The 13,793-nt window shown below is 35.9% G+C and overlaps 1 protein-coding gene across 1 annotated transcript; it reads left to right on the forward strand.

The window, feature by feature from the left end:
* The first annotated feature begins 311 nt into the window (after positions 1-311).
* Positions 312-13,793, forward strand: LOC118746490 (fibroin heavy chain-like). The gene is made up of 6 exons (XM_036480337.1): positions 312-325; positions 367-988; positions 7,975-8,100; positions 8,198-8,296; positions 13,435-13,590; positions 13,785-13,793. Exons 1-6 carry the CDS (start codon positions 312-314, stop codon positions 13,791-13,793), a joined length of 1,026 nt encoding a protein of 341 aa, XP_036336230.1.

The following is a 13,793-nucleotide window of genomic DNA, read 5'->3' on the forward strand; positions in this document are numbered from 1 at the left end:
AACGGCAACAACGGCGGCCAGAGTCTTCTCGCGTTACGATAGCATTGAGGAGCTGCAGCAGCGTAAGAGCCGCAGTGGAAGCGCAATTGGAATAGCGTCAGCGGTCGGAGCACAGGGTGCACAAGGTGCTCGTGGTAGCATAGCGATCGGCAGTGGAGCTGGAGTGGGTCCTGGTGGTGCTGGTATTGGAATTGGCGGCAGTGGGAGTGGTTTGTATGCATCTGCGGGAACGCGTTTACCAGTAGCAGGTGGCGGCAGCGGCGGTGTTGGTGTGCGCGGTTCACGGAGTGGTAGCATAGCAGTTGGCTTAGATGGTCATCGTACAGTGCTGAGTCCCAGTGGTGCAGGAGCATCCTCCGCGGTTAGTCAGCAGTTAGGCAGGGGTAGCGTGAATGGCTATTCATCGTCGGTAGCAGCAGCAGCAGCAGCGGCGGCAGCAGGTGGTGGAGGTGTTGGTAGTGGCATTGGCGGCAGTAGTGGTGGCACACAATTGATAGGCGGTGGTACGACGACGGCGCGAGCGCGACTCTCGATTAGCTCACCATCAGGCGCTGGTGTAACAGCAGCAGCGGCAGCAACGCACGGTAGTCTAACAGCTGTGAATGATTTCTCTGGTACAGGGCTCTTAAGTATAGGTGGCGGTGTTGGTATAGCCGGTAGCGGCAGTGCCGTTGGTGTTGGCCCAGGCGGTGCTGGTACTGGTGTTGCAGCAAGCGGTGTAACCGGGGGTGCAGGAAGCGGTGGCGGTGGTGGTGTTCCTAAACGTCAGGGTAGCTTTTCCAACGTTTTTTCGAAATTAATCGACGGTATGCCTGCCGGTACAATGTTCTCCAAATTCAAGAGTGCCAATACGGCATCAACATCATTACAAAACATCACCGATGCTAATCCGATTAGCCAATACTTTGAGATCGGTAAGCAAGTGGCGTGTGCGGGTCCCGAACTAGTGTGGCGGATACATGACGGCTATCGGAAAAGTGATGGCAGGGTGAGTCGAAAATTATTGTTTACAAATTATCATCTAATAAGTACCTAAGTGCTATGTACATTTGTATGTTTATCCGCGGTTTTTTGAAATTAAAGGCAAATCGGCTCGGTTATGAAAACTGGCAGCTTTGAAGTAACTATCCAAATTCACGCATATAAGATAACTAGATTTCCCTCACGCGCTTCGCTGAGTGTAGGAACTTTCTGCCTGTTGCATTAGGTTTAATTTATTTCAAAAGCACTCAACATATATGTCTAGGAAGTTGGCTTATGGTATGACGCTGTTCTGTACAATAAAAAAAAATCAAAAAAGTCGTAAAAGTTGAATCCTTTCCTTACTAATATTATAAATCCGAAAGTGAGTTTGTTTGTTTGCTACGCTTTTACGCTTTAACTACTCAACCGATCATCATGAAATTTTGTACATTGCTGTCATTTAGCCCAACTTAAGATATAGGATACATTTAATCTCGATTAGACAAGGGGGCCTGGCACCTCCCATACAAACAGAATTTTTCATACTGCATTTCTCAGGAAATATTTTTGATAGATTGCTGAAACTTGGTATGGAGATATATAAAATCATTATCTACTCATGGATGAGGGCTACCACCTTTTAAAAAAATCAAATTCAACTTCAATTAAGGGAGTTATTTATTTGAAAATTATATTAAAAAAATGCATGTCAGAAGGTATAGAAAAGCTGTAGTTTGAATATATTTTGAAAAGGGTTGCCACCTGTTTGAAAAATCAAATTTGAATTAATTATACGCAAGCTATCTGAGAATTAAAATATGATTGTCTAACGAAATATTGTTAAGAAATCTTTAGTTTGAAAGTTTTGAATAATATTTAAGTCTTTCGCAAGTGTTGCCACCTTTTTAAAAATTAAATTCAATTATTTGTACAGTAAAAGGCGCGCAATGGTTGTGGCGGTTGTATTATCGGTAGTGATTTGAGTTTTACCCCTGCACAACCCAACCTTGGTGTCTCCGAATGAAGCTTTAACGCACAATAATACTGGCCAATCACATCCATTAGGCCAATCGTAACACAAAAGCATTCGATATACTCAATGGTGCAACAGGTCGATTTAATCTGACATTCACGGCACCTTTTCTAACTTGGCGATTATTCGTAATAACTCCGGCGCCACCTGGCAGCCCTTTTTGGCAATAGCATTGCCTTTACCGCTACCAATACATGTTTTGAATATTAGCCAAAGTGGATCATAAATAAGATTTTTAGTAATAGTTTAACTCCAGCGCCAACTGGCGGGTGAAATTGTGAAACTACACTATCCAGAGAGCCACTCAGAAGCACACAAAAAACTTCGTGAAAATCCGTCTGGGCATTTAGGAGGATTTCACTCAAAACCCCATCTACAGAAGAATTATATATTTGTTTTTGCACAGCGCCATGCCCTCTTTTCAAATTGCCCATTTTTCTCCATGAGTATAAGATTGATTTTATATATCGCCGTACCCAGTTCCAGTACTCTACCCTTTTTCCAATAGCTCCAATTTTTTCCAAGAGTGTGCGATTGATATAACATGTATCTCCATACCAAGTTCCAGTACTTTACCATGAACACTTGCGGATATATGCAGTATGAAAAATTCAGTACGTATGGGAGGTGCAACGCTTCCTTTTCCAATAACCCCAATTTTTCTCCATGAGTATGCGTTTGATTTTATATATCTCCATACCAACTTCCAGTATTCTACCATGAACACTTGCAGAGATATGCAGTATGAAAAAATCGGTTTATATGGGAGGTGCCACGCCCCCTTTATATATCGAAATTTTATTAAGCCTATTTACTATCTTTGGGACGTCTGAAGCAGGTGTCCGAAATTTGAAAAAATCGATTAGGCCGTTCTCAAGCTTTGCGAACACATAAAAAACGACTTTCAAAATATATATGTATTAGTATAGAAGATTGGTATGAATCGAAATGGTTTTGAATATGTATCACAATATGAGTGCCACACGAAAGAGGTTTAAAAAGGTTGCCAACTGTTCAAAATGTTAAGTTCAAACTATTCAATAATTTAAATGAATTATTACAACATGGGTGTCAATCGAAATGGTTTTTAAAGGGCTTCATTTCAAAACTACATGTAAAGGGTTTCCATATGATGTAATGTGGAACGATTTTCCGTCATCCCTTGCCAAATATGGTTTGGAGACAAACCGGTTTCGGCGTTGTGCCATCTTCAGTGTCATTTTTCGTTCTCGAAGATGGCACAACGCCGAAACCGGTTTGTCTCCAAACCAAATTTGACAAGGGATGACGGAAAATCGTTCCACATTACATCACACTCATACCCTGTCGGAAACACCAACAACGAAAATGAGGTTTCCATATGTTTAAAATCTCAAATTGAGTTCAGGGGATAAGTCAATTGAAAAAGTATGACAAGTGAGAACTTTAAAAAAAGTTTTAGTTTGAAAACACTTTGAAGATGGTTAAACAAATTTTAAACCTTCTGTATTTGAATTGAGTTTTCTTGAAATAAATTTTACTCAATGTGGCACGTAGAAATTACATACACTCAGCGAAGCGGGTGAGAGCGATCTAGTATTTGAATAAAATAAAAATGAAAACCGTTCTGAGTAGCTTTTTAATAGTTCTAGAGTTCCTGGAAAAGAAAAAGAAAGTTCAGCAAAATTACGCCGAAAAAAATATTTTCAAATAAGTCGAAAAGTTTGAGTAAAATAAAGGTTAAAACTGTTCTGAGTAGCTTTTCAACAGTTCTGGAGTTCCTGAGAAAGAAAAAGTAAGTTCTGTAAAATACACAAAAAAATGCTTTCGAAAAAGAAATATAAAAATTAAGACTGTTCTTAGCTTTTCAATAGTTCTAGAAAATTACACCGGGAAAAGTATTTTTTCAAAAAAGTCGAAAATGTTTGATGTTTGAAAAAAAAAATAAAACTGTTACAAGTAGCTTTTCAATAGTTCTAAGGTTACTGAAAAGGAAAAATGTTCTCCAAAATTACGCCGAATAGAATGTTTTTTAGTCAAAAAAGTTAAATTTAAAAATAATTAAATAAAAATAAAAATTAGAGCTGTTCTGAGTAGCTTTTTAATAGTTCTGGAGTTCCTGAAAAGGGAAACAAGTTCTGCAAAAGTACACCGAAATTTTTTGAAAAAAAAATAAACATAAAAAATTAAACTGTTATCAGTATCTTTTCTAAACACCTAGAGTTCCTGAAAAGGAAAAAAAGTTCTGCAAAAGTACAACGAAACAAATTCTTTTTAAAAAAGCTGAAAAAGTTTAATTAAAAAAAATTAAAACTTTTCGGGAATTCTAGAACTATTGAAAAGCTATTCAGAACAGTCTTAGTTTTAATTTTTTCAAAAATTTAACTTTTTCGAACAAAAATTTTTCTGCGAAATTTTGCAGAACTTTACTAGAACTATTGAAAAGAGGATCAGCCCAGTTCAATTTATTTTTTTTCCAAAAATTTTATTTTTTTAATAAAACAACATGTTTTTTTCGGCTTAGTTTTGCAGAACCTTCCTTTTCCTTCTCAGAAACTCTATAACTATTGAAAAGCTACTCAGAAGAGTTTTTTATTTACATGTTTGCCACATGTCGTATGCTGCGCGAATCTGGCATATAGAAGTTTTTATTTCGAAAAATTTTCCAACTACAACTTTTTAAGCCTCTTTCGCCTGACACCTATAATGCCTAAAAATTTCAAATCAATAATTCCCTTAATTCAAGTCGAATTTAATCTTTTGAATAGGTGGCAGCCCTATGGCTACGGTCACCAGATTTCTGTGGACAGAAATCGGAACATATCTAAGGCATCGAATCCGAACAAACAATTTCATTTTTACAATAAAGGGACATAACATCTTTTAATACAACTTTATTTAAAACAAAATAAGGAGAAAAAAATTTTAACTGATCACAAAAATGTATACACACAGATTATACGGTGGCGAGAATGTAAATAGGGAAAAGACATTTTAGCAAGTTTTGGCTAGATTTCTTTTTTAAAAATTGGTTATTATTTTTTTATGAAAATATAGCTTACTATCTAAAAAAAAAACAAGTAATTCAAAATTTCAAATTTTGTAGAAGATTTATAAAAGTTCGACGAAATTTAACAAATGTTGATCAAAATTTTAAACACTTTAATCAGATTTTTTTTAGAATTGTTTTGAGTATGCAGCTTTGTAGCTCACTAAGTTTTAGTATAATAAAGTTCATGTTTTACTGTAGATTTTTTTCAAATTTTTTATTCGCGCATTTTCTACCATACATACTAGTATGTTCGAAAATTTTTTATATGGAGAAAATGAGCAACTCCTACAACGATAAGTCTTAGCTACTTAAAATTAGCACTTTGAATTGAATGGGTTACAAAAGTGCCTACTCAGAACGTTTCTAGGAAATGTAATTGAAAAGCTCAAAACGTTGATGAAACTTTGTCTTTTTTTGAAATTATGACTTCCATGGCCTTTGTTAGATAACGAGGAAAACTTTAATTAACAAATAATAAACATTAAACTATCAAAAGGGGAATAACCATGGGTTGCTAAAATATCTTTTCTTTATTTATATTTTCGCCACTGTATTAAGAGCTTATATTTTTCATATCCATGCATTTTTTGAGGGAGTTAGTATTCTGATGTAATGTGGAACGACTTTCCGTCATCCCTTGTCAAATTTGGTTTGGAGACAAACCGGTTTCGGCGTTGTGCCATATTCAGTGCCATTTTTCGTTGAATTAGTATTCATTTATATACATTTCTCTAAATTAAAGTTTGAATCGTTTCATTAAAAAAAAAACTTAACAAAAAATTATAAAAACCTTAAAAAAAATTAGAAAAGAATGATAGACTGCAGAGAGTACCAGTTAGAATAAAACATAACCAAACATCATAGAAAATAAATATGCTGGCTTTCTTATGGCTTCCTTATATTCTATGTTCTGTGTGATAACGAAAGTGTTTCTACGTTTTTGCGAAAATTTGTTTTTTGGAACCTAGTACAGGGAGACTCTTATTAAATTAATAAAGAAAATAATGAAAATCGGGACCTAATCAGTACAAATATGAAAACTCGGAACACTTGTCTAATCGAGTTGGGCTAAAGGACACCAGTGTGCAATATTGCATGATTATCGGTTGAGTAGTTAAAGCATGGAAGCGTAGCAAACTCACTTTCGCATTTATAATATTAAAGTAAGGATATCGTATATCGTTGGTGTCTATACCAGGACGACGATTACAGATTTACACTGCTTTTCTAATTTATTCGTAAATATATCAGGCAACTTCTCCGTTGAAGAAAGTTAACCTTTGCGTATTTTCTTTTCCTTTCATCGCGCCCTATAACCAAGCTTAAAACTGTTGAGGAAGTTGGGTTTAAATAGGCTAGGGATTTCCCCAAATTCCTTTACTTTCATATCTTCAAGCACTTAGTTATACAGTTAAACGTTCATATGAGACTTTACTTACTCCTCCTTTGTCTCCAAGAAGTTGATATACTAGAAACCGAAGTCCCTTTTTTATGACGAACTGGGGTTTAAAACAAAAAGTGCTGTGCAGTTGCGGAGATTGTTATGTTGAATTTCAAAAATTACGGTCATATGTCCAATATTCTTGTTTCCGTTGAACTGAAAAAAAAAAAATCTAATTCGTATATGTTATTAGAAGTTGTAACAAGTCAGAACTTGTCTGCGGAACATCCAAATTTTACGGAACACCACCATGAATCTTTCGGAAGCCAATGCCGATTGACAATCTTTTGAGTTCATGGATCTTTCACGTTAGTGAATACATTCAAAGGTAGTATTTACTGACTTAAGTATTCACAAGTAATAGATGAGACATCCGGTATGATTATTGATATTCTTAGTGCGACTAGTACTTATCCCTGCCCATAACAGATTGTTATAGTCGGGAACGTTCGCATGCAGGGCATGCGTTGGGTCCGTCGGGGACGAATAGTAGTGATATAAAGGAGATGACCATCGGGTCCAGTAGTTGTTGCATGTAGTCCTGGATCTGGTCCTTCAGTTCACAGTGATGTCTTCTAACTTGTCAAGGAGGAGGCACTACCTCTAGCAATTGCCTGGTGGGTGCTGAGATGGTAGCAGTTGGCAAGGAACTGCTTGCTCAACATGTTGTTGTGCTCCTTGGCAAGGATCATCATAAGCATATTACAGTGTGGATGATAATCTTGCGACATCAGTTCACATCCCTTTCCCGTTCGGAAATAAACATTCGAACAGGTCTGAAGTCCTACTAGTGCCCAGTGACAAAATTTGCACAAAACTATTTAGAACCGGCCGGACATTTACCCTGGTGTGTTGCCAACAATGTTTATACGCCTTTGTTTCGATTGTTGTCGGCGTGCAATTTGAGCAGCACTGTATTTATTGGAAATTGCGATTGCGGCGCGGAGATGCTGTTAAAAACCGTAAGTCGGTCGAAACCAGTATGGCATGGAAGTGGTTTCCCAGCTGCAGCTTGATCTCTTTCACCCAGGGAGGGTGAAAATGTTTGCCGTGTTAAAAAGCCAGCTAAATCACCGAAATAGCCGCTTAGGAAGCTTGGGTAGCTTCGATGTGTACAAATAGGTTACATGTCACTTCTCCCCTTTCCGACATTCGTTTTTAATGTATTTTTTTAGAGCAGAAAGGAGATGAAAAAATAACTTAAAGAAACTTAAATTTCTCTAACTATCTCAGATTTGTGCCATAAGGACACGCTATCAGACTTGGTCTCATGTTAATTTTAATGAGTTCTGCTGTCGGTGATGGGCTGAAGTAGAATTGACTTCAGGGTTTTAGGTCAGATGAATTTTACCAACCAGATTTATTCTTGTTTTTTGTGTTCTAAATCAAATTTTAATTCCGCGGCTGAGAAGGTCACTAATCGCTGCATAAAAAGTTTGCGCCATTTACGTAGCCTCTAACAATGATTTTTAACTCGTTTAAACCTGGGTTTCTGTTTTTTATTAGGAATGTTCAATATTCGTCTTCGAGAAGAAAATTGCAGAAAAACTGCACAAGCCGAGACGCAAGGAAACCGTAACGGAATTGCTGAAAAATTCAGTAAAAACAATGGAAAGATTTCGTCATCCAAGGGTGAGTTGGTACTATTTATTTATTGTGTGCTTTAGAAATTGCGGCCACGTTGAAAGTTGTTATGATATTTTTTTTGTTTTTCATTCTCTATTTATAGATTCTGCAAGTTATGCACACGGTGGAAGAATCAACAGATACTTTAGCTTTCGCCGCTGAACCCATTTTTGCTAGCCTTTCAAATATTTTGGCTTTTCATGTAAGTAAAAGAAAATATATATATAAATATATGTATGTATTCCATGCCCAAAATTCTATGCAATAGAATTTATCGAAGAGAATGTCCAAACAATCGCAAATTTATAATGCTTCAAACATAACACGCTAGAATTGAAAACTTAGTATTGCGTAAATGCTGCGACCCTTCGAAGATGTCATGTCCGTGAATGCGTAAATAAATTTTTTTATTCAATTTGTTAAAACAGTTGTCAGTTATCAGTTCAAGATGGATTCTAATGTTTTAAGGGTCGCTAATCACGAATTTCTATATTCAAAATGGCGGAAGATTTTTTTAATTTATCGGATTCACTTAGAATTCGTAATCGCGTGTTTTGGGTTCGCTGATTACGAATCTGAAGCCGGATTGGAAAAATTCATAATGGCGGACCCAATATGGTGGACAAAAAAATTAAACTCGACTAGATTCGCTTAAAACTTCACAATTGCGGTTCCATAAACCTGGAATTATAAACCTGGAATCAGGTTTTATAAATTCAAAATGGCGGATCAATATCGGATCTATCACATATCACGGAAAAGTTAAAATCGAACGTACGTATATATACGTACATGGCGTATGAGTTACCCAGACGAGTTGAGTTAAGCTGCATTTACATACATGAGGCGATTTTCTAGGTGATTCAACATTGCTCAAGAAAATCACTTGCCGCAAATTAGATACCAAGTCAGCTTTTGTTGGCGATTATCGCCCGTCAAAAAATCGCCTCATGTAGCTGCGAATCGCTTGCGGTACAGCAGTGTTGAAAAATAGGAAGAAGAAGCTTGTTTACAATTCTCCGAGTGCGTGCATGCATTTTATGCAAATTTCAGATGGAACAATAAAATAAGAAATTAAAACATAATTGAAAAAAATAATAATTTTTCATCACTTTACACTCGCTTCGTATGCAGATCTTGAGGCGTTGAGGAATCGTTGCTGCATAAGAAATACTAAAAGTCGCGTCTAAAGCTATACGACCCGTGTGCAGACTGCCTGCCTTCCCCAGACGAGATGAAAATGTTACTCATACGCCATGTACATACGTTCGATTCTAACTTTGGAGTGGAGTTTCCACTTGCCATCAACGTATTCTCTCTGACTACTTGCTTCCTGTGCTTGCTAAAAATGTGGACAATATATTAAATTTTTTAGCAAGGTTCTGCCAAACAAAACTTAATGGAGTACTTACGGCAACTCCTTTCCGCCAGGCATACGCTAAAAATAAAGTCCCATACAAATCCTGTACAACCTTCGAAATTTATAAATGAAATCACCGTTATATCGATTTTATATTTAGTTCACTTTTAACAGATAATTTTGCTAACTGCGAGTATATTTTTTTACCAAGTGTTCCATATATTCGTCCACCAGACAATTTAATGAATTTATAAATTTGCCACAATGGTTTCCAAAAGTCAACTTTGGCAATGCAAATGTACATACACATATTACATAGGCATAGCTCACATACTGGCATGCATGCGAATGTGTGCTTAGGCAGTCAGGCATGTCCGGTAGTTGGTCACGTGTGGCACAATGCGACACATAAACTTTTCGCATTTCGGCTTATGTTGACCACTAATGCAAGGGTTGCAGTTTCCCAACCATAGTGTTTGGTTTCGTTGCGTTCTCGCCCCCGCATCATCTTTACCGATATGACTACATACATGTATGTGCACATTCCCCACTACTGCACGCCCAGTCAATGGTTTCACATATCTACACTTATGTTTGGCATGCTTATGTAGACACAACCACAGGTTGCAGCATAGCACAGCTGATAATGACACTTTGATATGTGGTAGCGCAGGCAGGAGGTAAAGACAAGCTATTCTGCATATGAGTGTATTCATACTTCATACATATGTATGTATGTGCATAGATACAGTACTTATGTATGTGAAATATGTATGCTCTATTTATCAGGTATGTTTGCAGAATATCCCAACTTGACGTGAACTACGCATCGTTTTGCTGGTGGAAGGAGTGTTGTGTGCATTAATGCGGAAATTGATACACCGCAGACAGTTTACCAAGCACACACCACGCCTCCGCTAACCGTCATTTGCATTTGATAACATGTATCTATGAACATACATACCCAATAAACATAGCGCTTGGTTAACAATTCGAAAATGATTGGAAAACCAATCCTTTTTTCGAGTCTCACCTTCGATTATGAATGTGCAATGGGTTAGTATTCGATTCAAGTACTAGGCCATTCTCCAGCAAAACGGAACCTTCGTTATCCAATGTATTTTCGCTTCGGTATACATTTGAAATCCAGCCCACTATATAATTGAAATTTTGTGGAGAGAGAGTGATTGTCTTCTAGTTCCCTTCGAGAATGAGCTGGATTTCACTTTCTCTCTTGTTACTACGGTTTTAATTTTTTTCGAACCAATTTCGAGTGTATGAACGTTGGAAAACTAAGGTTGGTTATGAGTTCGTCCTCAGTTCGATATTCATATTGGATAACGAAGGTTTTTTTCGATGGTTCGCCACAATGTTTATTGGGTAGTTACGTCCCTATACATAAGCACATACGTTTGTATATGTATATTAGACTGTGTCAATTAAAAGGAATGCCTTCTTTTGTTTCGGTCTCATATCAAAATTTCTATGTCAGTTCCAAAAAATAATTGTTGCGAAATTTCAGCTCTGTTGCTCAGTCGTTGTAGGCTTATATTGTAAATATATTCCGATTCGTACTGATTGTTTCTGACACTATAAATAAAAGAAGTTCTTATATTTGCGAGCTCAAAACGTGGACTGCTACAGAACGTTTTGGTCACAGTGCTTTATAAATGCCGCCAGAAATATAATGAAACCCGCCAGAATACAAATTTCGGATAGTTTTTTTTTCTTGCACCTGAAAGCATAAGTATGCGGCAATACTTAATATATGCCTAAAATATAATAAATATGAGTTATAAATGTTTCAACAGCTATGTATGTTTTCTGAGTCTATTTGAGTTAGAAAGAATATAAATTTTAAGTATGAGTCAATAACATGTTGAATAGCTTACTATGTTGCCTTTAAAATGAACCCTATCTCTAACTAAGTAAAACGTAATTTTACCTGAAAATTCAATTAGTAAAAATTCTCTTATGTGCAAATAGTTTTCCACCGAAAACAAATTGATAATGAAGAGTGTATTTAGGAAAATGCTTTATTTTTTTATGAAAGAAGGCCGAAAATGCTCGAAGAAAACCAGATTTTCCCATTTTTTTATCCTGGTGGATTCCGCTCCAAAAAAAAAACTGTTTGGTATTTTTGACTGTTACATTACATTAAAAATGCTGCCTACTTAATCTTCATTTACAAAGTTAATCACTGATTATTTTTTCGAATACTTTTTTATTAACTTCAAAGTAATACAAGGCAAGCGGAGTGAAGCAAGTATATTGAAAAAAAAATGTTGGCTCTTGAATTTTCATATATTGTCTGATACCTCAGAATACGTATGACCCAGATATAATCAAAAATCTGCGAAACCTGAGAAAAAAATTGTTCCCCTTGGTTTAGTTTTCGGCGATTAGGACCATATGCTTTTAAATTAATACAATTTATATATAGGGGCCCGTGATTTTTTAGTCCTGGGCCCGAGTTTCCATTCTTCTGCCCTGGATAGGATTTACCCTTGATTTGTGGGATTTTTTTAACGGTGTCAGTAATTTTTTCCATACGGAGTTGTTAATGGTTTTTCCATGAACAAAACCGTCAACAAAAAACTTGCCAAAAATCAGCGGTAAGTCCTACTAACTTCAAACTTGGGCTTATTATACTGCAGTTGACTACAAGGTAGTTTTTTTAATTTGCTATATTTAATTGTTAAGTAAAAAAAGTATCGGAAACAATTTTTTTAAGGTTCTTATTTTTTCGAGCCCTAACTGAAAAATGAAGATAAGGGCAGAAATTTTCCACAATTATTTTTTTTTTGGGACCAAAAGAAAGAAATAGTTGTTTTATGTGAAACATTCTAATGTAGTATATGAAAGTATGTAGTCAGTATTTATATACAAACATATCGTTGCCTACTTACCTACCACCTGCCACCTCCCCGTAGGGACTTCTGGCCACTTTACGCTTCTAAAAATAGGCGATATTTGATAAGTGATATTTGAGAATTCTATAACGAAAATTTGGAGGATTTCTGTTTCGAAATTGTCTTCATCGCGCAAACTGTATACTACTTTCTATACATAAAGATGTATGTAAAAAAACTTAAAAAATAAAATAAAAAAATTAAATTAACCTGTTAGTATACCGTTTCTATTAATGGGCTAAGAAAAGAAAATAATTTTCGCAGTAGCTTACTACTCAATGAATCGATTACTGGTTTCTTCATTCTTATCTATCGGCAGGCTCAGGAAAAAGCTCGATTCGAGCTGTTTGGGCCGTAGCGAGAAGGATGTTAGATGAGCTGCTGTGAGTGGGTATATGAAGAGGTAGTTAATATTGTCGGGGCATATTATTCAAATTGCAATGTACAGTTTAACCTGATACAATATCCTGAATAGAGTTGTGTCAAAGTAACGCGACCCTCACACAGCAACTCGAGCTCTCCGACGAATGGCCTGTCTTTAATAGATATATTTGTATAGTCGGTCAGCGGATGATGTATTATCATTTCCAAGACAGTCGGTAATGTCGATGTTATGACCGCTATTTTAGCGATCTATTCTTGAGTGTGAATTTTCGACAAATTTGTTTCTGCTTTACTTGTAATTCAAAATACTTCAAACTTATTTTGTCTTACAGACTTCTAGATTAATGCTATAACCCCTTTTAGATTATACATATTATAGTTGTGACTTCTGACTAAAAGTAAATGTTAGTGGAGAGAAAATATGAAAAATAAAACCGGTTTATTTGGTTTTTTTCTTAATTTGCAAATAGAGAACCGGGTTTTTTTCGAATGACCATTTTTGAATAACTTAAAAACCGGTTTTTGAAATAAGGCGAATAATCGAACACCCTAGTATATATGCATAAATATTGTACCTACATATATGTAAGTACATTTTTCTTAGACATTTTATTATTTTGGTTTGTTTTTCTTTAGTGGAATATAGTTATAATTTTTTTCAATTATTTTTGTATGTCTTTATAGGAATCAAAAACTTATGAAAATATTGCTATGCCATCGAATACAGGCGGCACTGGCACACAGAGCAGTCAACAACAAAATACAGCAATACCGCAAAGGCCAGCACATGCGAAGGAGTATAATTTTTTGGATATCGAATTGAAATATGGTTTTCTACAGGTAAGTAAGTATGTGTATATATGTACATACATTCTTATTTATATATGCATGTATGTAGGTCTGCTAGTTAAAAAAATTGTTATAAGCCCATATAAAAGTCATAACTATGTGTAAGCACATACATATTTATGTATTACATATGTATGTATGAGAAATTCAAAACCAATTAATTTCATACTGTTACTCTTATGCAGTCGGTTTAA

The sequence above is a fragment of the Rhagoletis pomonella genome, unplaced genomic scaffold (genome assembly GCF_013731165.1).
Source record: "Rhagoletis pomonella isolate Grant_MI unplaced genomic scaffold, Rhpom_1.0 Rhpom_scaffold_00010, whole genome shotgun sequence".
In the NCBI taxonomy this organism is placed as follows: domain Eukaryota; kingdom Metazoa; phylum Arthropoda; class Insecta; order Diptera; family Tephritidae; genus Rhagoletis; species Rhagoletis pomonella.

Coding starts and splice junctions, on each gene's coding strand:
- LOC118746490 (XM_036480337.1), top strand. Junction 8,101..8,197: donor AAAGATTTCGTCATCCAAGG/GTGAGTTGGTAC, acceptor CTCTATTTATAG/ATTCTGCAAGTTATGCACAC. Junction 8,297..13,434: donor CAAATATTTTGGCTTTTCAT/GTAAGTAAAAGA, acceptor ATGTCTTTATAG/GAATCAAAAACTTATGAAAA.